Raw genomic sequence first — 26,290 nt, 5'->3', positions numbered from 1 at the left:
CTCCCAACATGATTCATAAGGAAAAATGTGTAAAAAAAAAAAAAAAAAAAAAAAAAAGCTTTTTTACATATAACTGGGGAAAACAAATAAAAATAATTTTTTTAACATGTCCCCAGCTGTCAAAGCGATCTTCCTTAAAAAGCACAATTCTAATCACTTAATTATTCACTCAATAAACTCCAGTGGCTCCTTGCTATCTCCAGCATCAACTGTAAAATTCCACATTTGGCTTAAATCCCTCAAGCCTGTATTTTTTGTTTTGTTCTTTTCAAAACCTTTCTAATCTTCTAACACCTCACTCTCTTACATAGACTTTGTGATTCAGTGACAGGTGCCTCTATCTGTTCCCTAAGACTAATTGTCCTCACCTCCCCACACCTGGAATCCTTTCCTCTTCATTTCTGCTTCCTAGCTTCCCTAACTAGGACTCACCTAAAATCCCACTTTCATTGAGAAGCCTTTCCCAGTCCTCAAATCCAAGTGCTTCCCTCTGAGGTTATCTCCAATTTATCTTATGTCTTGTTTGTATGTTGTCTCCCAAATTAGACTGAGCTCTGTGAAGGGAAGAATTATTATTATTTGCCATTTTTTTAGTCTCAGCATTTATAATTACAGTGCTTAGCAAATAGTAGGTGCCTAATAAATGCTAGCTGACTGCCATTGGGTGGTCTTCAAATGCATTGTGGTTTCTTCTGTGAGAAAGGGGGACAGGGAACAAAGCAGTAGGACATCTACCAACTCCTTATTAGTTTATAGCACAAGATCTTTTGTGATGCAGAAATACACACTCTCTCTCCCCTCCTCCTCCTCCTATTCCTCCTTTCTTTCCCTGTCTCTCTCTCCCTTCTTCCTTCTTTCCTACCCTCCCCCCCAAGTTAAGGATTAAAAAGAATTTTCAAACCATATCATTCCCTGGGTTTGGCAAATCATTCCCAAGGGTTCTACTTAGCAACCCTGAAAAGAACCAGGGTGAAGTAAATTTCTCACTCTCTTCTTCCCCTCTTAAACTATTTCACAAAAATCACAAGGACAAGGCAAAAAAGCAGCAAACCAAAAAGGTTGGCAACCTTTGCGCTCAACAAAATATTGCTTTTCTATACCAGAAAACAATTCACCACCAAGGCGATAACTTTATAAATTGTACCTGATAGAGGGGGGAAAAAAACACAAATTTTTACATTTTAAACTTTATTCAATTTTGTACATAGTAATTTCTAAGTATTATACATAAAAGACTGCTTTAGACACTATAAAAAACAGGGAGGTTTTTTTGGCTTAAAAAAAAGAAAAGAAAAAAGAAACTAACACATACAAATCCAATTGTCAGTAAGAAGCTAAAACCCTCACCTGAGTAGAGGCCAATACAAACTTCAAAACAGTGGTACATTTAGCATACAAATTATTCCTCAAACTCTAATCTAGCAAACATGTCCACATTATTTGACTACAGCTAAGTAAAAACATTCCAAAAACTACATTTTAAAAAAAGTCTCTGTTTCAGGAAAGTAAAAACATTTATAAAAAATTTCTTGTAAAACTTATCACCAAAGTTTAAAAATTGCAAAAACTTTTTTGCAGCCATTTTTGTAAATAAAGTTAAATTTCAATCTTTATTGAAGAAGAAAAAAAAGCATCCTCTTAAATTTCTTATAAATATCCTCTAAAGACATATATTATAAATCTGCCACAAGCTTCCCCTGCAAGAATTTCCACGGCTCCTTCACCAGAAAGGATCACCTTATTGACTTACTTTCATTAAACTTTGCTCATATAAATAAGATCCAACTTCATCTACATTTGAATTCTTACCCCACTTTGTTTCTCTCCTTTAAGTTATTTATCAAAATGACTGAGTTTAAAAAAATTCTTAAAGGGGACTCTTTGGTTAAAAATAAAATACTACCCCCCCTCTTCCAAAATGACTGCCTCTGTGGTTCTGATTAAGCACCCATTTGGGGAGGAGTTTGGGAGAGCTGATAAGAAAACTTCAGACTGGACAATATTTCCCATAATTTATGTGAATAGCTCTCCTAGGGTCTCATGTTATGAAAGGCCCAGAGAAGATCCCAATTGCACCCAAAATATAGCACTAAGTTTAAAGCTGCTGAAAGCTTAATGATTACAAGACAATGGAAAGAAAACAAACAATACTACAGGAAGGTTAAATTCAGGACGTGGACTATAAACTAAGGTTCTAATCCCAAGTTGTCCCTGTCCTTCCAATCTAAGGTCCTACCACCCAGCTTTCTTCCTGGGCTTGATGTTCCTGAAACTGTATCTTTTCCTTTCACAAAAGAACATTCTTTGATTTGAAAAGAACATATATATTCAAGTATGCATCAAATTGACATTATTTAGAGAGAAGGAAAGGGGAAAAGGGAGTAGCCACAGCAGTTTAAATACAATCCCTGGAATTTCCTTTCTTAGGATAGCATGAAGCACCAGTGTAGTTAACTCATGGGAGAAAAAACATGTGACTATTTACTAACATAGGGTAAAGATAGTCTTTGGGAGATTCTATCCCAAAGTTCATGGCTGCTCACTTTACAAATCCCACTAAGAGACTAGGAAGAAAGAAATGGAAACCTCTGGCTAGTAAACCTATTCATAGGCACAGAAACTAAGATCCTCAAAATCCCACCCCCCCAATCCATCTATATTGCATAACCCTTTGCCTAACTTCTCCAAAAAGGATGGTTCCCAATTCTTCTGCAAAAGTTTCCTCAAGCTTTTCCCCCTATCCCACCCTGCCCCACCCCACCCCCCAAAAAAAGAAAGAAAATCTGTATTTCCAAAATCTGACATGAAAAATTTGTGTCAGGCAATGCTGGATGTGGCACAGAGTATGATCTATAAAGTAAGATCCTTTAATAGCTTATATGTTATAGGCTGGTTTCTACAAGGACATATGGTCATCAGATGTAATATTCTTATATGTTATATACAATAATCCCCAAAGACCTTCCATCTTAGTGTTTGTATCATAAAAAACAGGCAGAAAAAAAAAAATAAGGGTTATTCTTCAACAATCTGAACATCAAGTGAGAAAAGAATGTAGGGATTTTGCAGTGAGGAAATTTTCTAGCTTCTACAAGTGAGAAAATCTTGCAAAATAGATAACCTAAAAGTAATGGTCTTTAAATAGTCATAAGAAGCTTCATTTTTTTTTTTTTAAATAAAGGCTAGTGAGATGATTGAGTTCAAACCACTGAAAGTAGACTAGGTAACTAATATTGGCACAGATTTTTTTTCCAGTTTCTTTATCACCAGAATCACAACATCCCATAGCACAAAAAAGACAAGTATACATACATATTGACTCATCTAAGTACTACAATAAGGTAGATTTCTACAAATGTCCCCTAGGCCACCAGTACTTTGCACATCAACCTCATGTTTATAGCATCAATGCAAATATTTAAAATTTTAAAAGAGGGAAAAAATTAAACAGTGGCCAAAGCAGCAGCGTGTGAATCTCCCCACTTGAGCACCTCAGATTTTAAAAGTCATGTACCACATACCAAATCTTCATAAGTTACACTCAGGAATAGAACAAGACTGATTGACAATGGAATATCCAAATTGAGGTCATGGTCCCTCTGAACTGGTCCTTCGCCAAGAGTACCCTGAACTTTTGCCAAGGGATGTTCTTGGAGGAAAAGGGCCACTCTCTCAAGTGAGCAAGACCCAATAATTGAAGGGTTTCAAGATACTGCTTGAATTTTGGTTTTGTCTGTTTTAGATTATAGGGTCTTTATTGCCCAGAGAAAGGAAGAATGTGAGGGAAAGCTAAGAAATATTCTCCTCACAGAATAAAACTACCACCACCATCAATAACAAAAACTTACTCATGTCTTCTCCAAAAAAGGTTCAAGTTATTCCTTTTAACTTCTATTGCAGGCTGCTTCTAAGCCTTATCCAATCTAGGTCCTAAACTGATGAACTACCTGACTCTCAGACAACACCGTGCCCTAGAGGCAATAAATAATGACCATGATTATGGATTCTTTGCAAAGCTACCAAGCTGCATGCAAGCAGAGGCTTCCGGAGTTAGTATAAATCTAATTGCTTCAAGTTATGACCCCAAATGGATCCAAGAAACATGGTGATCATTCAGTGTTAATTTTTCCCCCTTTTTACTCTGCTCCTGTGATACTTCATAATTATAAAATGTAACAGAATTAACAAACATACATATGGATAACATACGTTATCCATAATTGTTATCCATAATTATTATGGATTAAAAACCTTTCTTCTAAGATGAAAAAAAGTGCTTTCCATGGTGACTGATAATTGTTTCTATCATCATTTCACAGGGGAAAAAATTAACATGACTGTTTAAAAACTGAATACTGTGGCCAATATAAACACATGCATAACTGTGTATAACACATATATTATATGTATCATATGTGTGTCATACATGTACATATATGTATGTTATGTGTGTGATACAAATACTTCTAGAAGTATCTATTTTTTATTATAGTCTGGGGAATGGGGTTGAGGGAGAGGGGGAAGAGGAGAATAATATGGATGGAGGAGAGAGAAGAAATGGAATATATATGCTCCCATTAGATTAATTATCTGGCTGCTTACTTCTAACACTGGCATTTAGCATGTTTTAGGTTACTTCAATTTTCTAGGTCTTTTACACAAAAAAAACTGCTTTCATTCGGAAGGTTGAGAGCATCATTAAGAAATCTCGTGGTTTAGAATGCCCTCTCAATTTACAGGAGAGAAAAAAGAGCTCCTAGATTGAGCCTGAAGCTATTCTGAACACTGCCCTATACTTGCCCCAACTCTCATTTCTAGGGCAAGAATGATTTAGCATAAAGCACCCAGAGTAATCCAGCAGATCACGTTACCTGTTTCAGCCGATTTTAATGTCTTTCTTGTGAATGGCTAGAAATCCAATTTCTTACAGGAAATAACTTAAAGCATTGATCTAGTTAAATGCCCAAGGATGCTGTATGTAAACTGGACAAATACTATACTTTCTCATAATACAAATTTCTTGAATCTAAGGGTCACATTCACAACAGACCTACTTGACTCTGGTCCCAAAGTTCTCTTGGGACATAATATATCCCATAGAAATAACAAAGGTGCTAATAGTTTAGGGGACATAATCAAAGCTGTTTCTTAGGCACAAAAACATCAGATTTATTGGAAAGGACAGAAAAAAATAGTCATATGCCTAGCAGGTTTCAGCCAAAAAAGCAATTTTGGGATCTAAGCCCTTTTAAGAATATTATTAAAGTACTTACATGTTTTTGTTTTTTTTTAAATACCTTATCTAAGCATCTATCCATAGTTTAGGTAGGAGAAAAGACAACTTGTAGTTATCCTGAAATTATGTATGCAACAGCACAAATAATAGTTGTGATTACTGCAATACCTTGATCAAGTAATAACAAAAAGGTGAGACCACATTGTCAATAAATTGTGCTTATTCACATTATAATAAAGAAGTGGCAGACAATAGGTTAGGGGACCCAGGAAAACAAGGAAGACAATAAATGATACCTGTGATTTCCAGCATCACAAGTTCAGGGAAAGACATGTACATGTCCACAGGGAAACAAGACTGAAAAAAATGTTTAAACAAAATCTCTGGGATTTGTTTAAAGGATTAAAATCACTACATTTCACCTGTGTTGAAAGATAGATTTCACCTGCCTTGAAAGTAAGTACTCCCTCCTTCAATCCCTAAATATTAGGAAGTTGAGTACTATGAAGAATATGACCAGAACTCCATGCTTCAAACATACTTCATCCCAGAAACAAAGGACAAAAATCATCTTAGTGTTATAGAGAAGACCAAAGACTGAGCTTCAGACTGCTTAAAATGTTTTTGTATGTGGAAAACAGATTTCGGACTACTTTCCTCTACAAAAATATCCTTAACCCTTGATCTCTATTTTTGGGGAGGGAGAGAAATTTGCTACAACAATAATAACTTTCAGATTTACCAGCCTGATTTCTAAGGAAAAAAAAAAAGAAACTAAAAATAAATGTAAAAAGACCACTAAATCTTTTGATATCCTGCTTTCTGAAAGTTATATTACAGCCAGTTACTTGTGTATGTCAAGTGAGACCTAGTAAACTATTCAATTCACAAAAGCAGGGACCACGTCTTACTTATCTTTACAACACTTCTACCAAAATCTTAATATAGTGCTCTGCACATTGTAGGCACTTGATAAATATTTGTTGAATTTGAACTTAATGGCATCATCTTATTATAAAAGGTTATGAAAGTCAAAAGCATATGTACGATCAGTGTGAATCCAAACAATTCTTTCTTCTGAGATTTAAAAAAAAAAATCGACTGTTTCCCATAGTGAATGGTAGCTTCTTTCACAATTTCACAGGGAAAAAACTCAATATAACCCAAACATCCTTATCGAATGCTTTTTTTCCCCTGACCCCTGTTGAGCCAATCTGGTGCTATAGCAACTTCACAGAGTTTTTTAGGATTCCAATCATTACTGACATTATTATTAAAAAAAAAAAAAAAAAAATCCTTTAAAAAAATACAATCTTTTAGTTGGCAAACTGGTCAAACTGAATGATGGTTGTTGATAAGGGCTTGCAGATCTTTCAAACGGAGAATTCTCTAGTAGGACAGCAGAGAGGAGCTAAGAGGGTCCACAGATAGATTAAAACACACATCCAACAAGATGCCATTTTGACCCAGAAGAAAGATATGCTTCCGCTGAAGAATTTTTCAATGTGAGCACCTTCATAGCTATTGGGGGAAAAAAAAAAGATAAACAGACTAAGCCTTCTTGAAAGTTAGTTCTTTTCCTCTTAACTCTCTTTGTTGTAAAAATCATGCTCCAAGCCATCCTCAATCTCATAATTAAAATGGCAGCTTGGTATCCCTGTACTTAGAACAGAAGGTCACATTATAGGAGCTTAATACATCCTTGGTATTCTACAGAAAGATGTCAGCATCCTTTCCAACTTTGATGCTCAGACTCCCTCTATGTCTACTCATCCCATGTGACTCCTGATATCCTCCCCTAAATCAGCCCCCATGGGGTCCAGCAGCGTGGGAAGGGTCTTCTCATTCTCTTGACATTGTGTGGGTACCAACAGAGCCATGTGGAGCTCCTACGTTTTATCCCTTACTTTCAATTTGTGGCTTTTTTTAAAGCCATCTTTTTAAAAACTCCATCTGTAATTTTATTATAAGAAAGCAAGCCCCGGAGAGAAGGCAGATTTGCACGTTCTTAGTGACTTGGAAAGTAGGGGACTTGATCAAGGTTAAATAGTTTGTGTGTCAGAGATATGACCCAAGTCTGGGTCTTCCACAGCCCTACCTCTTTTTTTCATGCTTTCTACCACCCTGGCTCTGCCCCTTTTCTCTCAAGATTTCTTAAGAGTGTGTATAGTTTGGCAACTGAGAAAAATGATTATTAATAACCAATGACTTAGGGAAATCCAAGGCTACTCTTTTTTTTTCCCCTAAAGTCCCAATTTTTAAAAGTTTAGGGATATTGCTAATAATGACACTGGACTAACTTTCTCGCTCAAACTCCACTCAGATGGAGTAGCTTTGTGTTCTACTCAGGTTTGGGTGGAGAATAAATTCTCTGAATAAACTGCCCATGGATGGGGTGGTCTGGGTATAGAAATAGTCTCACTTACATGAACTGATGCTAAGTGAGATGAGCAGAACCAGGAGAATATTGCACACAGCAACTGCAAGATTATACAATAATCAATTCTGATTGGACATGGCTCTCTTCAACAATGAGATGATTCAAAACAGTTCCAATTGTTCAGTGATAAAGAGAACCATCTACACCCTGAGAGAGGACTATGGGAACTAAGTGTGGACACACATAGTATTTTCACTCTTTTTTGTTGTTGTTTGCTTGCATTTTATTTTGGTTCCCTTTTTTTCTTGTGTGGCACAATAATTGTATAAATATGTATGCATATATTGGATTTAACATATATTTTTACTATGTTTAACATATATTAAACTCCTTGCCATCTAAGGGAGGGCATGGAGGAAGGGGGAAAATTGGAACACAGGGTTTTGCAAGAGCTAATGTTGAAGAATTGTCCACACATATGTTTTGAAAAATAAAAAGCTTTAATAATTTAAAAAAAAAAAAAGAAAGAAAGAAAAGAAATAATCTTTTAGTCCTAGGGTGACATGATATCTCTCTCAGCTCCCTTCATTTCAATATTCCCTCATTAATTGCTAATCACTCAGAGTTGATTCCTATCCTGAGGAACACCTGCTCTTGAAAGGATATATAAATTGTAAGCTTTCCACCATGATTGTCTTTGGTCTGAGATGGACAAATGACTTCTTTTTTATTAATAAATGTGCTGGCCCCATTAATAAAATGATTAATCACCCAGAAACTACATCTCAAAGCTATATTAATTCACTTACACCATAAATAATAAACTTACACCTATTACATATAGGTGACACAGTACAGTGCTGCCCTCAAAGAAACATATATCCTAGGAACGTTCAAGAAAATTCTTCCTTCTCCAGAATCTGTTCCTCCCCCCATCCCTGCCATAATTAGCTACTGTGTAATACTGTTATTACAGTGTGTCATTAATTATTTATTATTATTACATCATTCAAAATTGCTCCTGCAACCTTTCCTCCACCCACCTTGAACCTCTAAGGAAAAACCCCTAAGGGTACTTACTTGAACCAGTTGGTGACTGTCATCATCACATAAAGGGAAGCCAAGAAAAAGACAAAATGAAAGTAGGTATAGCTGTAGACAGTGCCTTTCTTTTCATCATAGATGACCTGCTGTCCTCCCCTCCGACCATCAGATTCGTCAACATCTGCTGGAAATAAGGGAAGAAGTGAAGGGCTGTGCTGCTATGGGGCAGCTCCTACCCCCAGCTCCTTGTCTTTGGCCCCCCAGGTTGTCCTGATTCTAACCGTGGAAGAAATGCGGAAGGAAGCTCCATGGGCCCTTAGTGCAAGTTTCAGCCTGGCTCAAATGCCCTTACTAAAGGGTGACTGTCCTTAGCACTTTCTGGCTGAAAAGAGATTCACTCAAGAGCCCTATTCATTTTGGTACAACTTCCCAGGGGAGGAAGAGAGAGAGGGAGAGAAAGAGGGAGAATATGAAGGAAGAAAAGGGAAAGGGAGGAAGAGAGGGAAAGTAGAGAAGAGAAGGAGAGGGAGTAAGAAAGGAAAAGAGAGAGAAAAAAAGAGTAAAGGAGAAAGGCAGGGAGAGAATGAAGGAGGAAGGAGAGGGAGAAAGGAAAAGGGGGAAAGGAGAGAGGAAAAGAAGAGGAGGAAGAGGGAAGACAGGAGAAAGAGAAGAGAAGGAGAGAGAGAAAGAGGGAGGGACAAAGGGAGAGATGGAAAGAGGAAAAGAAAAAGGGAGGGGGAGGATAAAGGAGAAGAAGGGAGAGAATGAAGGAAAGTAAGGAAGACGAGAGAGAGAAAAGGAGGAAGAGAGGAAAGGAAAGAGGAAGAAAAGGAGGGAGGGGAGAGAGGAATGAATGGAAAGACAAAGAGGGAAGGGAAAAGAATGGGGAGGAGCCCGCTGATTCTCCCAATAATCTATAAAATGAACAATCTAAGTATTATTATTTTCTTCATATAACATATGAAGAAATCCAAGATTCAAAAATGGGGATGACTTACTAATGATCATAGAGCTAATAAAATGGTCAAGGTAAAATGTCTAACGCCAAAGGCCAATATCCTTCCTGTTAAACTAGTGTCCCTCTCAATTATAATAACAAAAACAATAACAGCAACAATAATAACATATAGCACTTACAATGTGCTAGCTACTGTGCTGTGATTTGATCTTTACAACAACCCTGGGAGTAGATGCTATTATTATGCTCTCCATTTTACAGATGAGGAAACTGAGGCAGAGTTTAAGTGACTTGCCCAGGAGGACTGATATAGAAAGAGCCTGGGACTGGATTTGAACTCCAGTCTTCTTGTCTCTAGATCAGGCCTTGTGCTCTAGCTATCTAAGGAGAGACAATATTACACAGTGGACAGAGAGCAGGTCTAAGAGCCAGGGAGTCTAGCCCTGGATTTATGTCGATTTTGAGCAAGGCACTTAAGGCTTCTCTCCAGGACCAAATTCCAGACAAAGTGCTGACCTGCATTGGTGGAAAGAATTCCCTCATCTAGGAATTCCTTCTACCAATGCAATCACAAGTCCAGTACGTATCCTGCCATTGCACTACAGAACTCTACAGGAAAAGGAAAATCTCTAGAGAAAGAAAGGAAGTGAGAAAAAAAACCTAAGACTTTAAGAACTGCTGACATTTTTATTTTCAAACCTTTTTTTTTTTTAAAGTGGCTTGCAATTCCTCCAAATCCCCCCAACTGTTTTAATGTAAACAAAAGCCCTGGCAAAGAATAAGAGAAATTAATATAATCCCCAAGGGGAGAGAAATGGGGAAATTGTGTTTGTGTGTGTGTGTGTGTGTGTGAGAGAGAGAGAGAGAGAGAGAGAGAGAGAGAGAGAGAGAGAGAGAGAACGCAAACATATCAAACACTTCTACCATTGACAAAATTATTCTACCCAAAGTTAAAGTGTCCACATATCAGGTCTTGTGGGTGAGACAGACTTAGGAACAAATAAACCCAATTTCCCACTTACCTTCTCCATCAGGAGCAAAGCAAAAACAGCAACGAGCTACCTATAAGACAAAATAAAACTTTCAGAACAGAGAGTTGTTATAAGATCAGCAGTGGTTTAAGGTAAGACATAGTGGTTTAAGGCTAACAAAGTTATATGTTAACTACAGATTTGATTCTCACAACAAACAACTCTATGAAAGTACCATAATTATCCCCATTTTAAAGAGGAAGAAATTGAGGCTTGGGAAAAGTTAACAGGATTCGAAGTCAAGGATCACAAAGCTAGTAAATTATCTGAGGCAGGACCTGAAGACAGACCTTCCTGATTCCAGGCCCAGCACTTTATCTACTATGCTTCTAAGTCCAATTCCTTTATTTTTAAAGGTGAGAAATTAAGACTTGAGGAGGTAATTTAATTTGATCAAAGTTAGAGGTAGCAGAGTCCCTTAGAGTACGAGCCCCATAGTCAGGAGTTCAAATCCAGCCTCAGACTTACCAGCCCTAATTACCTCCCCGTCCAAAAAGAAAACAAACAAACAAAAGAAACCTCAGGTCCCCGTTTCTAAATTCAGTGTTCCCAATATATAACACCATCTCCAGCGTGCATGTGAAAGATTCTGCTTTTGTCCCAGCAGTCCAATGAAATTTTTTTCAATGAAAGATGCTCAAAGGGAGCAAAGTTATATTCATCCTAATAGCCTTTTTTTTTTTTTTTTTTTTTTTTTTGCTGAGGCAATTGGGGTTAAATGACTTGCCCAGGGTCACACAGCCAGGAAATGTTAAGTGTCTGAGACCAAATTTGAACTCGGGTCCTCCTGACTGGATCTGGGCTGGGATCCTAACAGCTTTCAAGATGGATCCAGCCAAGGCTGTTATTTGCATCACAATGACCCAGATTGTCATGGTGAACTAATGAACAAAGAATGTCAAAGTAAAACACAGGCAGCCGGGTTCATAGCCTCCCCAGAAACCCAACTTTTTCCGCTTTTAGTTGAGAAATGGAAAGCTCTCCTGAAGATTCTAGTCATTATCCCTAATGAAAACAAGATGCACTCTTCCAAAGCTAAATAACATTCATTTCTCTTAGAGGTCCAATGATGTCAGTGCATTTTAAATCCCACTCCTAATTAAAACAGCAATAGACCACGTTTATGAAGTGCATTAACTGTTTCCAAACACCTCACTTGAGCCTCAGTTAACATTGAGAGATGGACATTTTTATTATTCTCATTACACAGATGAGGAAACGAATGTGCAGAGGGTGTAAATGACTAGTCTGTGGACATATAAATAAGTATATATGAAGCAGGATTCAGACCTGGGTTTAATCCAGCAGTGCCTCAAGTCCCTTTCAGAGCTTTAACATAAATTATTATTGTCCCCAAAAAGCACGCATTCATAAAATAAATGTCCCTGGTAAGAAAACAGCACATCATATATTCACTAGTTCAGAAAGAAGAAAATAATAGGTTTTTTCCCCTATGTTGTGTACAGAAGGGGAAAAAAAAAATCTATCAGGAGGTTGGCTGCTGCTTTTTGTTTAAACCCTAAACACAATCAAGATATTGAAAATGTGACAGGATGGTCTCAGCAGGTGGTCACCCACTCAGTGGCAAGAAGGGAGGCTTTTCTTTTCATAAAGGATGGGCAATTATGTAATCAGTTCTGTGCCAGAAAGATCCAATTGGATGTACTGGCTGGGAAACAACCTCAACCATCTCAGCTTAAGTGCAGGAAAAATTATCGAACGGCCAAAGGTCAAAATGGGCCTCATGCTTTTGACCCGGGGCCAGAGTCCAGGCTAGCCCTACTTTATAAAAGTTTGCATTTCTACGGGGCTGGCAGCTAGGCTTTGCTATCACTGTTCCTCTCTATACTGTCAAAATTCCTTCCAAATGTGGTGGTATTGTGAGCTCAGGTTTTTGTTTGTTTTTTCTTGCAGGGCTTGTTTCTGGATGGACTGGAAAACTATTTTGTAGGGAAGAGGAAATGGACTTATCAAAGCAAAATACCAGAACTGGGAAGCCTAGAACCAGAGGGTTTCAGGGCCCAGACCTAAGATGAAGGCTATCGCCCTGTTGCACCATTATTTCCCCTTCACCTGCCTAGGTATTTTCCCTGCAGCCCAAGGTGTTCCACTCTTTCATTTACTTGTCCCAAGCCCTCAGCTCTTCACCCAGGACAATAGGGATGTAAGAATCAAACATTGCACTACAGCTCGAGGAGCTCGGAGCCTCCAGAAGCAGGCTGTTCGCTGAGGGAAGCAGCAGAGAGTTTCAAGAGCACAGCATGGAGCAGTTAATCAAACATCTGCTCGGGGGCCCATGCAGCAGGAGCTGTGCTCAGAGAGCCAGCTTTGGTGGTGGGAGCCTCAAAACTGTTTAAACAACTTCGCCCCCACAGCACACATGGGAAAGTGCCAACTAGCGCTGTCTTTAATCTTCTTATTCTTTCCCAGGGAGAGGAGTGGATGACGAATACAAACCAACAGGGATGCAACATACAAAATGCACAGCTAAATAAACACGTGGGTAGATAAATAAGATTTAAAATGACTAAATGCATTCCTGGAAAAAAAGTTTGCAAAGAAGTTGCAAAAACAGAGGAAAGAAATAAACTTACTTCCAGTTCAGGAGCAGCGTATCTTCCCCTAAGAGCCTCTGAACTGGACCGTGTTGTTGATGTTAGACTGGGAAGACAGAAAAAGAAGGGAGAGTCACCAATATAAATCATTTTGTCAATACAAAAGTCATTAAGAAACATCTCTTCCAGTGGGACCTGTTTGGTGAAGGTTTCCTAATGTCACAAAGGTTATCTTGTCATCTGGAGGGCTAACACCTAGGTCAAAGCATGGATCACCCTAAATTTCTACTTCATACAAAAAGAGAATAATTAAGAATACTATTAAGTGTATTAAATTCTAAGGCATTTTATAATGTATTAAGGCCTGCAAAGTGCTTTGCCTACATTCACTTATTTGAGCCTTACGACCATTCTGTGAGGTCGGTACTGTTACATTTTACAGATGAAGAAACTAAGAAACAGAAAGGGGTTTTTTGGGGGGTTTTTTTTTTTTTTGGTGAGTTTTTTGAGGAGGAGGGAAGTTGATTGGTTGGTAGTAAGATTTCATTTGTTCATAAGCATCCACTGTTTGAGGCATTTTTAAAGAATAGCCACTCTTGGCTAAACCTCTCCTCCATCATCAGCCTACATTGGTTTGGTTTTTCTGCCCCTTCATATAGTGATCATCTAAGTTCTGTCTGGGTTGCAATTTTTTCATTTTCCTTTTGCTAGAGAGAGGTGCTAGAAGAAAGGGCAAACCAGATTTACAAACGGCACAGAAACAAATGCCTACATAATTCACAAGGTGGATGCATAACTGACACACCCATATTTAGTTTTCCTTTCAGAATCTGGCAAATAATAGCAAGTAAGGTGGAAAAAATTCTGTGATTTTTCTCAGGGTGGAGAGGGGTGTGTGTGTGTGTGTGTGTGTGTGTGTGTTCGTTCCTACAAAATTTTTAACTGGTGTGTGTGTGTGTGTGTGTGTGTGTGTGTGTGTGTGTTCCTAGAAAATTTTTAGCTGTTGGGAGAAAATAAACTTTACCTCCACCTCAGCAAAGTTCTGGTGAGGGAGGTGGCGAAAACATCTTAAGAATTTAAATATGGACAACTAAGTTTGGGGACAGAAAAGGTAGAAGCTATACACTTGGGAGAAGAGGAAATCTTTTAAACAAAACCTGGTATTCAAGAAAGGAAATGCATGTCTGAGCTACAGATTTAATCATAAGAAATCTGAGTCCTAAGAAACCCATCATGAGGGGATGCAAATAATAGGAATTAGCTAGTAGAAGAATATTAAGGTTTCTCAGTTATTATCAAAAGCAAACATATAAGGTGCATGTTTAAGAGGTGGTATCAAGAATGATAAACTAATCCAAGGCAATCCCAATAGATTTTGGATGGAAAAATGCCATCTGCATCCAGAAAAAGAACCATGGAGGCTGAATATTCACTTCAGTTTTTTTTTTCTTTCCCATGGTTTTTCCCTTTTGTTCTGATTTTTCTCTCCCAACATGATTCATAAAGCAACATCCATCAAAAACAAATGAATAAAATTGCTTTGGTTTTTTAAAAAAATGAGAATGATAAACTAAGAATCCTGAGTTAATATCCTGGCTCCACCAGCCTCAAGTCCCTCAACCATAAAAAAGGAACCAACATCATCATCATCATCATTTCCAAAGACTGTTGAAATCAATTCAGAATTTGTAGGCTATTATAGAAATGCAAGCTATTTTTAATAAGATATACATGCTGTAGAATTAATTTTATATTGCTTGCCTTCCCAATGGGTAAGGATGGAGCAGGAAGAAGGGAGAGAATTTAGACTCAAAAATAATTTTTAAATGAATGTTTAAAAATAAAGAACATGTGAAGAAAAGAATATATGAACAGATCAGGCAATAACCTTTGTAGTAGTTCTAAAAACCACTGCTGACTTAAGAACAAAAAGATATGTTACCTACACCTGGAAGAGCCTTCAGAGATTATGTAGTTCAAGATTCTTATTTCTCAGTTTCATTGGTGAAGGGGATTCCTGGTATAGAAACCCCCTTCATCAGTGAAGATCAGTAGATGTCTCTGAGAGTTGCTTGAGACAAGAAAAATTAAGTGACTTGGCCATGTTCATAAATGGCTTACACATGTGATAGGCAAGGATTTATTCAATAGTTTCAGAGAATGAAGGAAAAGCAGAAGTCATCTATTCCAACTCCCTAATTTTGAGCTCACGTCTTCCTGACTCTAAACCCTACTTTAACTGAAACACTATCTGTGTCTAATCTGGCAAACCAAATTATGATACTTAATTTAAAAGTAGTGTTTATTCATAGAATTACAAGCTTACTAAGTGAATTTGGCTTTAAATATTTTAAATTATGTTACCAAGGCATGCTACCAAAATCTAAATAAAAATCTCAGATATCAGATTCTTGAATTTATAAGAAGCAGATTAAAACTTGGGCTGACAAGAAAATATCAGCAATGAGAAAGTTGCTGTTTCCTGTCTCCATATGTCCTCCATAGTCTCAAGAATATATAAATATTCTAGGAATATAAAAATATTCCTAGAAAATTTTAAGCCATTGGAAGGAAAATTCACCCCTAAAGTTTAAAAATAAAAAAAAAAAAAAGACAAGGAGAATTTAAACATGGGCATTGAATTTAAGTATTTAAAGATATAGAAAGTATCACTTATTTTCAGGAAAAGAAGTAGGAAAATACTGATTTTAATGACACTAGTATCTTCTGAGTTCTGATTATCAGTGGGCCCTGAATACCAATGGGTCACAGTTAACTTGAAAACTTTCTGAAAAATAAAGCTTCACCTGGATTGGTCTAAAGTTTTCTACCTTTTCCCCTGGTATGGTATTTTTAACCTGGGTACAAACATTTCCCAACCTAGATTAATTTCTTTCATGGTATGTAAAAGATGGCAGAATATGAACCTGGCCAAAGGAACTAAGGAGCTTGTGTCACACTTTGCATTGCAGGGGTGAGACAGTAGAAAGAATCATAGCTTACCTTCTGGCACCTAGCATTGAAGGTGTTCTGTATATTATAATACTGAGAAGTAACTTCCCAGCCTCAGGTTTTAGGGGTGCTGCTTGCTTGAAAATATTACCAAATGTTATCATCCCTTGTATTTCTTCCTGGAGGGAGTCTGGGTGTGGCGAGGGGAATAATTGCAGTATACCTCTGCCCACTCTTAAGTAGATCACAAATGCCTAATATGTTTTTAATGTGCTAAGTGCATTTCAATATAATTGGTTCCCTTTGGAACCCTATGTCTTTAATTTTATGCATTTAAAATTATTTTTCTGAGAAAGTTCTAAAAGATTCATAAGACTACCAAAAGGTCTATGATATAAAAAACCTTTAGAATTAAATCATGAAAAGGAAATCCATGAGCAAAGAAGGCATAGATTCCTTTCCTTTTAAAATAGTAACGCCTCTGAGGGCAGAAAGAAATGCCTCTTCTCACCCTTTTATTTCTGTTTGTCCATGATGAACAAAAAAGGAAAGAGATCTAACAGGAACAACTCTTCTATGTAAAAACTCCCTATTACCCAGTTTTTAGAAGTCATTTGATGGAAAAGGGGAGATTTAAGACTTGATAGCAATAGACAAATATAAAATTTAGTATGTGGAGGCTGAAAGAAACCTTATAAAGCTTACCTCATTGTTTTACAGATAAAGAAACTGAGGCCCAACGAAATATAATGATTGATGCAAGATCAAATTAGTGACAGAACCAGTCATATGTGACCTATTTCCTTCATCAATTTAAATTTTGTAAAAAAATAAAAATTTAAAAAAATTTATTTCTCCTATCCTTCCTTTCCCCATCCCATCCCTACCCTGCTTTCCCCTCACCATCACCCAGAAATTGTTCAAAATAAAAAACATCTTTGGGAAAATTGAGTAAGAGTTCTGCCTGCCCCTTCTCCCTCCAAATTTTCTACTTGTTTTTCTGGGCCTGTACTCTCAAGTACAAGATAATACTAATTTCTTTTTTCTTAGAAAACATTTTTAGATAAGTATTAGTGGAATATAACTTGGGGCAATTAATTGGTTTTATGATAAAGATTTTTTTATTTTTAAATAAAGTTAGTTACAGCATTCTAACTTTGACTAACACAGAATTTAAGGGTAGGCGTAGTTATTACTTGCAATGACTATAACCCAGGAAATTTTCACCTGTAGCACTCCAGCTTCTCCTAAGACTTGTCAGCTTTCTTATAGCAATGTAGGTGGGAACTCAACAATTCTGCCTGCAGCCTTTCAAGCCTCCCTAGACCTCTTCACTGGAGGCAGAATGACTTGTTGGGTATATATAATAGGGCAGGTTTGCTACCCAAGGTCCGTTTACTGCTCCTTCCACCCAAAAATAACCTGCTTGCTTCAACCTTTCTAAAGATCTTCAGAAGACTAGAGAGGGATGGTGAAAAATTACATCTAAAACTAACCTTTTTCTAACAGAGGCTTTGGTACACCCTGCAACCTGCAATCTCCCCAAGAACCCAATGGTGATCCTGATACTAGTGCTGGACACATGTGTAATTTGACACTTGTACTTCTTTTTCTTAAAAAGTTAAAGGGTCGCAACAAACAGCTGGAAACCGAGTGGCTGCCTCTCAAGTGAGGAATGGCTGAATAAATTGTGGTATGTGAATATAACGAAATATTATTGTCCTGTAAGAAATGGCCAGCAGGATGACAGAAAGACCTGGGGAAGACTTATATGAGCTGGTGCTGAGTGAAGTGAGCAGAACCAGGAGATCACTGTACACAGCAACAACACTATGTGATGATCAACTGTTATGAGTTTTACTCTTTATAACAATGAAATGATTCAGGCCAATTCCATAATAGACTTGTGATGCAGAAACCCATCAGCATCCAGAGAGAGGACTAAGGTACTGAATATGGATCACAACATAGTATTTTCACCTTTTTTGTTGTTCACTTGTTTTTTTTTCCTCATATTTTCCCCTTTTTAATCTGATTTTTTCTGTGCAGCATGATAAATATAGAAATGTGGTTTTTTTTTAATTGCACATGTTTAACCTATATTGTATTACTTGCTGTCTATGGGGAGGGGGGTCAGGGAAAGGAAGGGAGAAAAATTGAACACAAGATTTTGCAAGGGTGAATGCTGAAACTATCTTTGCATGTATTTTGAAAATAAAAACCTATTATAAAAAATAAAAAGTTAAAGGATCACATAGCATCAAATGCGGATGGGACTTTAAGTGTTTGAGATGGAAGTTTCAAAGAAGCAAATTTCAATTTGATGTGAGGAAAGACTTCCTGGCTGTTAGATATATCCACAAGTAGAACTGAGTGCCTTGGGAAATGATGGGTTCCACTTCATTGGAATTCTGTAACAGAGAGGCCCAACGACTACTTTTGGCAGGGATGTTACAGAGGGAAGTCCTGTTCGGGTCTGGGTTAGACTTAAGACTTCTAAGAGCCCTTCCAAGTCTATAAAGTTTAATCTCCTTAATGAATAGAAGTCTGTCCAGAAGTGATGTGGACGTATTAAGACTCTCTAATACTGTTGTCCATAACCTGGTATTATTGGTTAAGAGAAGTTCATTTGTGCTGAAGGTGGCCAGAATCACACTACCAAAAAGAAAGAAGGGAGAAGCAAGATGGCACAGTGGACAGAGCACTGGTCCTGAAGTCAGGAGGACTTGAGTACAAATCCAGCCTCAGACACTTAACACTTCCTAGGTGTTTGACCCTAGGCAAGTCACTTAACCCCAATTGTCTCATTAAATAAACAGATATGGATGGACAGATAGATGGATGGATGGATGGATAGATAAATGAATGAATATGCAAGCAGGCAAGCAAAAAAAGAGAGAGAAGGTAGATGTGTCTAAGAAGGAGGTGAAAGAAGGGAAGAGAGAGAAAAGAAAGGGAAAGGGGAAGAAGGGAAGAGAGGCAAGAAAGAGAGGAAGGAGAGACTAGAATTCTCTTCTAAGTGTAGAGATTTACGGTGATAAGATCAAGTGAGCCAAATTTCACCAAAAATAGAAGTATTAATAAGCATGCACAATTATAACATATCTTGTACTTTATGACCCCGTGTGGTTTTTCTTTGTAAAGATACTGAAGTGGTTTCTTGTTATTTTGCTAATTAGTTGTGTTTGACTCTTTCTGAGATTTTCTTGGCAAAGATACTGAACTGATTTGCTATTTTCCTTTTCTACCTCATTTTAAAGACAGGAAAACTGAGGCAAATAGGATTAAGTAACTTACTGCAGTCAAGCAACTAGTTAAGTGTCTGAGACCAAATTTGAACTTGGGAAGATGGATGAGTCTTTCTAACTTCAGATCTGGCATTTTACTCACTGTCCTACCTAACTGCCCCGAAAAAACAACTACTCACATTTAGACAGCACTTTGAGGTTTGCAAAGGACTTTCCTTTTAACAATCCTGTGAGATAGGTTGTGTAAATAATCTCTCTCTCTTACAATTGAGAAAAATGAGCTCAGATAAAAGGGTAAGCAATTTATTCATAATCACACTAGTAAATAACTGAGGCGTGATTAGAATCCAGGTTTTCTGTCTTCAAGAGCTGGGAAGGACTTTTGGGAATCATCCAATCCAATCAGCCCATTTTACAAATAGGAAACTGAGGCCTGGACTGGCTGGCTTAAAGTCACACAAATAATAAGTGATCCAGGAGAGGTCTATCTATTTCCATTTCCTCACATTTCCACCCCATTTCCACCACATACCACTGGCTCCTGTAATCTCTTCTCCTGACTATTTCCTTTCTTCCAATCATACTCCATTCCAAACCCAACACATTCCCGTTCTTTTTCTACAGCTGATTTTCTACCCCAAACACCAAAAAATGCCATTTAGAATTTTGATATACAGACTCCTGTACAGACACCAATTTGATACCTATAATGACAGTGCCCCCAAAAAGTAGCAGAACAGCAAATGAGCATTTTCCTTAACCCAAGTTAAAGCTCAAAGTGTTACAGAAATATTTCCTGTAGCTCATTGTTTTCTAATTATAGAATTGTGTGTGCTTAAGCACAGAAGCCATTTAGGTCAGTTCACCTTCCTGTCTCTAAGTCTGAACTTCAAACCATCACCGAAAAACAGTGTTTACCTTTCCCTATGAGGTCTCTCAAAAGAGTAGAGATAGATACTGCATGATGATGGAGGCAGGGGGCTGAAGCAAGCTGGCTGGCCATACTGATACATCAGTATTTATGGCAAAATTTCCACAAAAAGTTATCATAAAATTAAGTGGATCCCTTTGGCCAGTTAAGAAAATCTATGTCCCCCCTTCTCACAATAATATATAAAATAAAATGCGAAGAAGAAAGAAGAAAGAAGAAAGAAGAAAGAAGAAGAAGCTAATTGCATTAAAATAGCAAAAACAAAAAGTCAAGAGTCAAGGAACTCCAGGTCAAGAAGCTCTGGTGTACAAGAATGTTTTAAAAAAGGTTAAACAGGAAGTTGAGAACTTTTGGCTAGTATATTTTTTGCATCATATTTGGATCAAATGATAGCAGGAAACAGTACAGAACCATACTGGACAAAGTGGCGGCTGAGAATGAGAAATCCCCACGCCACTAATTATTAATCACTCAGTCAATAAGCATTTATTGCCTATTGCATTCTAGGCACAGTCCTAAACATTTGGGATATAACTAAAAGGAGCTTACAATCTAAAAGTGAGAAGGGGAACACGAACAATACACAATATTGTCATCATTTTTAGTATTGCACTATTTACCCCAAACAGATCATTATGAAATACTGGTAATATAAATGTGAATGAGCAAGAAGAATGAAGCACAATTTTGTAGTCTGGACTAAAGTATGATCAAAGAACAAGGTGCCAGGATAAAAGTGCTACACATCAAGTATTTCTCCATAGTATGTATGAAGATTAGAGCAGACGGGAGAGGAGAAAAGCAGGCCCCAAAGAAAGGCATAGTGAACAGGCTGGAAATGAGGAGCTAGAAGTTTCTTTGGTATCACCACTTAAATAAAAAAGCAGGAAGACTTTTCTAATCCAAGAGCAAATAGTATATTTATATACCAGTAATATGAAAGATTATATATATGCTTTTTTTTAAAAAAAATAGAAAGTTCAATGTCAGGACCCAAAAGATATGAGTCAAAAATATAACTTTCCAAAACACTCCAAGGAAGGAGGGATAGCCTCCCCTCTCTCCCGCCTTCCAAAAAAAGTCATTAAGCTTCCTGGTTTTTAAGTTAAGGCTTTTCTATGAGTATTTTCTAAATCTTAAAGATATAATTTTCAAACATTAGAGTTTAACAGAGACCCCTTCTTCCCCATCCTTTAACCTATTGTTTAAAACTTTTTTTTTTAATCACTTGTGGGAATAAGGCAAGTAAAAATGAACTGTAAAACACTCATAATTGGAGGCCTCCCCAATCAGTCTGATTTCCATCCTCTCCCTCTGGGCCTGATTTACTGTGCCCTTTCTACCATGTCCCACTCCAAACCTAAATTCCATTCCATCTCATCCTTTCCTTCCACAAACTTGAAAAACTATTTGCTTAGTAAAGTTTCTGGAAGTCTATGCAGATCTGCAGGAGGTTGCTATTACTCTAAATATTAATCACTGACCTCTCTGACAAGCTGCTTCTCTCTCTTGCCAAGAGAATTCGCCAACTTCCAACAAGCGATACACTCATGGGAAATGTTAGCATTCCACAGAGAAAAATCGTCCTTCTCAGAGAAGCAGTTTACCATTGGGGAAAGAAAACTGGATTTGCAGTCCTAAAGACTTATATTTGAATCTCATCCTCAGATATTTCTTAGTTAGGTGACCTTGAGCATGTCACTTATTCTAGAAAATATTCCTTAGTTCACCAATAAAGAAGAAACTGAACTTCATTCCAGCTCTAAATTCATGATTCTTATAATTTCCACCACTGCTACATGTGGCTGCTTCTGCCTCCTCTCTTCCTTCTGCTAATACAGCTTTTATAGATTTACTGTTAACACTTCAGCATCTGCAGATATCAGGTGTCAGCATTAAAAATTGACAACTTCTGAGAAGACCACATTAGATTTTCCTATATCCCACTGTTTGGTTCTAAGTTTTGGAAGGGACAAAAATTGTCACTAAAATAAATGTCAATGAGCAATTTTTTTAAACCTTCTATAGAAGAAAAATTTGTAGATTTTTTAAAAGAGAGAAAAATCCAAACTGCTTCTTCACATTATTAAGAGCATAGGGAAAATTCTATATTCAATTCAATAAACATTCATTTTATGTGCCAAAGATTTTATGTGCTCTTTACAAAAGAGCAAAAGATAATTCCTGCCCCCAAAGCTTACCGTCTAATAGGGGTCACAATAAACAAACATTTACAAAGCAAGCTATATATAGCATAATAATTAACAGAGAAAAGGCACTGGAATAAAGAGGTGGTGGGATAAGCTTTCTGTAGGAGGTGGGATTTTAGTTAGAACTTAAAGAAATCCCAGGAGGACAGGGAACATTCCAGACATGGGAGACAGTCAGAGAGAATATGCTAGGAGTGTTTTTTTTTTCATGAAACAACCAGAAAACTAATGTCACAGGACTGAAGAGTGCATTTTGGGGCATAATGTGTAAGGAAACTGGAAAGGTAAGAGAGTACTAGGTTATGAAGGGCTTTGAATGCCAAACAGAACATCTGGTAACATTTGGTATTTATATATGATGAGTTTTTCCATTCAAATCCAAGTCAGTTGACTTTCCATGTAGAAATTTAGTTGACAAGGAACCCTACACCTTTCTTCCCTCCAAACCCTTTGAAATCTGATCTCCTCAAATCTAAATTATTAAATCAGAATGTACTTGGTTTTCTTCTTGTTTTTTATCATCAGTTATAGGAGGAAAGGGTCACTTCTCCCCAAGGTTCCCATTATTTCCATCCCAATAATCAGGGGTAATCAGATCTAGTATAGATTTCCCCTGCTGCTTCCTCCACCATTTGTGGAATGAAATTTGTTTGTAGGACCATTCCAACGAGAAGGAACCTCAAAGTGATCTGTACATTTGGAGTCAAATTTTGCACAACACCATTTTAAAGATGAGGAAAAGTCCATAAACATTAAGGGACTGCCCAAAGTCACTAGAGACTGGATTCCAAGTCCTAACTCCAAATCACTGCTTCCTCTTTACTGGTTAATACATGTCTAGAGAAAAGTATTCAGTAGACGTTTGGATAATTGGGGTGTCCCACTACTACTATACGACACCTCTGCCCACTCTGTAGTAGAGTGAGAGAAAAAAAAATTGTTTCTGCTTCTACTGCTCTTCACCCAAATATTTTCTATTCTGCTCCCCTATTTAGGTTCTGGACCTCCTCACCTGAGTGAACAAAATCAACCAAACCCTCCTTCCCCCCAATCATCCCTTTTTTATCCTATTTCTTTTAGATTAAGACTTTCCTTCATTCAGAAATACATCTCAGCTATTATCATCCTCACCATAATATTTTTTTTTTTTTTTTTTTGCTGAGGCAATTGGGATTAAGTGACTTAAGGTCACACAGCTAGGAAGTGTTAAGTGTCTGACACTAGATTTGAACTATTCACTGCACCAACTAGCAGTCCCATAACTCACCTTTCTAAAGAGCTTTAAGGCTTGCAAAGCATTTTACATGATCCTTACAACAAACCTGTGAGGTAAGCCCTATTATTCCATTTTATAGATAAGAAACTGATGAAGGGAGGTTAAAAGACTGACTCACATCACTAGTTAATAGTCTGAGGCAGGATTTGAACTTGGGTCTACCCTAGTCAAGATGTCTATAAAACCTGGGTTCTATGACTCAGTAATTCCTACGAGACTTTGTCCCCTTGTGTTAATAAGGCTTCTAATGCTTCTAGCTTACTAGCTAAATTTGGGCCTCTATGTACAGGCATTTGAGATCAAGAATTTTATTTAGTCCTGGATCCTTTTTTGGGGAGTTGTCTCTAATGAATCATCAGTTCCCACCCTATAGGGACCCTCACTCACTAAACATTAAAGTCAACATAAGCCCTGCCTTTTTCTCTGGCTAAAAGTCAGCTTCACACAGGCCCAGGGGTTCATGGTTAGAACCTGTACTACTCCCTTATCTTTGGTAGCACTCATAATTCTTGCTCATCATCTTCCCCCTCCCCACCCCTTCCTTTTATGGATTAGGTGATATAGTGAATGGAGGGCTAAATGGAGAGACTGGAAGACCCCAGTACGAATCCTGCCTGGGACACCGATTTCCTCATTTATAGAAGGGGAATCATGAGAGCACCGATAGAGTTCTTGTGAGGATAAAATGAGATAACATATAAAAAATCACTTGGCAAACTTTGAAGTGTAAATAAATGATAGCCACTATGATGATTATAGTTCAACCTGGAAAACTAGTCATTAACATTTTTGAAGTAGTCTCTATGTCATATACAGACTCAAAGTTAGAACTGCAAACAAAAATTGCCTTAATAGTAACTTACATGACTGCCTTAATGACATGTTATGTATTAATTATATGTGCACATACTACAGTGGAAAGTGGGTTGGATTTAGAACTAGAGATCCTGTGTTAAAATCTATCCTAGACCCACAAAACAGCCTTCTGAGCCATCTCAGAGATGCAAAACACCCCGATATATAAACTAATGAACCCAAGGCCTTGAATGAACATTAAACTTGTTCATCATTCCTATGGTAGGTTAGAGTAGGTTGATTAGATTAGAACTTGAGGAACAGTTCATGAGAGTTTAATCAAAAATCCAGGTCACCAAATGACCTCAAGACAAATAGAGTAGGAAAGACTTTCTCAGATTTCAAACCCAGGGCACTCATACTGACCATGGCCAAGCAATTTAGAGACAGAACTTTCTAGGAAAGCTCCTGTGCATATATGTTGTTATTTCACTGTTGTCCAACTATTTTAACTGTAAATAACTCTTCATGACCTTATTTAAGGATTCCTTTGCAAAGATACTGGGCTGGTTTGCCATATTCTCCTTCAGCTTATTTAACAGAGGAGGAAACTGAGGCAAACAGGGTGAAATGACTTGCCCAAGTTCATGCAGCTAGTAAGTGTTTGAGGCCAGATTTTACCTCAGGAAGATGAGTCTTCCTGATTCTAAGCCTGGTACTTTACTTACTGAACCACTAGTTGCCTTTCCCAATCCTTTCCATAGTAAGTGGTTACTACCCTGAAACCCTAGCTCTATAGTTTTGTTTTTCACTCTCCTTTGCTGTCACCCCTAAAACCTTTCAGTCTTTTTAGAGATAATTGTTCAATTGAGCCCAAACAGCCTCATAGCACTTGAGATCCATTCTCTACTTACTACCTTTAGTAGCTCTCAAGCAGATGGTCAAAGCGGGCAATTTAATACTATGCCTCTCATCCCCTTCAACCAACTATAATGTCCCCAAATCCCAAAGTGTGGCTCTCAAAGTAATAATAACAAATAGTGTCTTGTTCACTACCAACCATCATACCACAATTCCAGAAAACAAAGAGGTCATTTCTAATATGCATTAGAGAAGGGACTTTTCCTAAGCAAAAGGGGAAAGCTAGGAAGCCATTATAGAATGGGGATAATGACAGCCCCTATATGGTTGTTGTAAAGACAAAATGAGATAAACATATAAAAAGCATTCTGCAAATCTTGAAGTATATCACACCATAATCTCAATTACAGGCCTTCCTCCCAATTCCAACCCTCCTGAAGTTGTTGGTTGTAGAAAATATCTTCTAATAAGACCTACTGGAAAATCTAATTCTTGTACACACATTTTTCTCCTTTTTCCTTCCTTAATGGGATTTTGACTTACCACTTAACCTTTCTTTTAGAGAGGTCTTTGTTGCCAAATACAAGCTGAAATAGGTAGGAGAGATAACCAAGTCTCCTTATTAAAAATAAAAAACTGAAACCCTAGAATTCACATTCAAATGACTCAAGTCTTCATTCACCAGGTCTTCAATTTACTAGATATGTGATCATGTCTATTGATTTCTCTAAACCTGTATTCTACCCCACCCCTAAAATGAGAGGGTATATATTATGTAACTTTTAATGTTCTCTTCTACTATAAATCTTTTAA

General features: G+C 37.4%; 1 protein-coding gene across 2 annotated transcripts in view; it reads right to left on the bottom strand.

Moving 5' to 3' along the window:
• Positions 1 to 1,171: 1,171 nt before the first annotated feature.
• The window catches only part of SERINC5 (serine incorporator 5), a 113,000-nt gene continuing 87,881 nt past the window's right edge, over positions 1,172 to 26,290 (bottom strand). The window contains exons 9-12 of one of the 2 annotated variants that reach the window (XM_031965963.1): positions 13,244 to 13,310; positions 10,641 to 10,680; positions 8,697 to 8,844; positions 1,172 to 6,757 (exon numbers count right to left, since the gene is read on the bottom strand). In XM_031965963.1, coding sequence (XP_031821823.1) covers positions 6,610 to 6,757; positions 8,697 to 8,844; positions 10,641 to 10,680; positions 13,244 to 13,310 — 403 coding nt within the window. In that variant the 3' untranslated portion in view covers positions 1,172 to 6,609. The remainder of the gene's footprint in view (positions 6,758 to 8,696; positions 8,845 to 10,640; positions 10,681 to 13,243; positions 13,311 to 26,290) is intronic. The other variant, XM_031965967.1, reaches the window with a different exon arrangement.

This window comes from Sarcophilus harrisii, chromosome 1 (genome assembly GCF_902635505.1).
Source record: "Sarcophilus harrisii chromosome 1, mSarHar1.11, whole genome shotgun sequence".
Classification (NCBI taxonomy): domain Eukaryota; kingdom Metazoa; phylum Chordata; class Mammalia; order Dasyuromorphia; family Dasyuridae; genus Sarcophilus; species Sarcophilus harrisii.
This window is presented reverse-complemented; position numbering and strand designations above follow the sequence as displayed.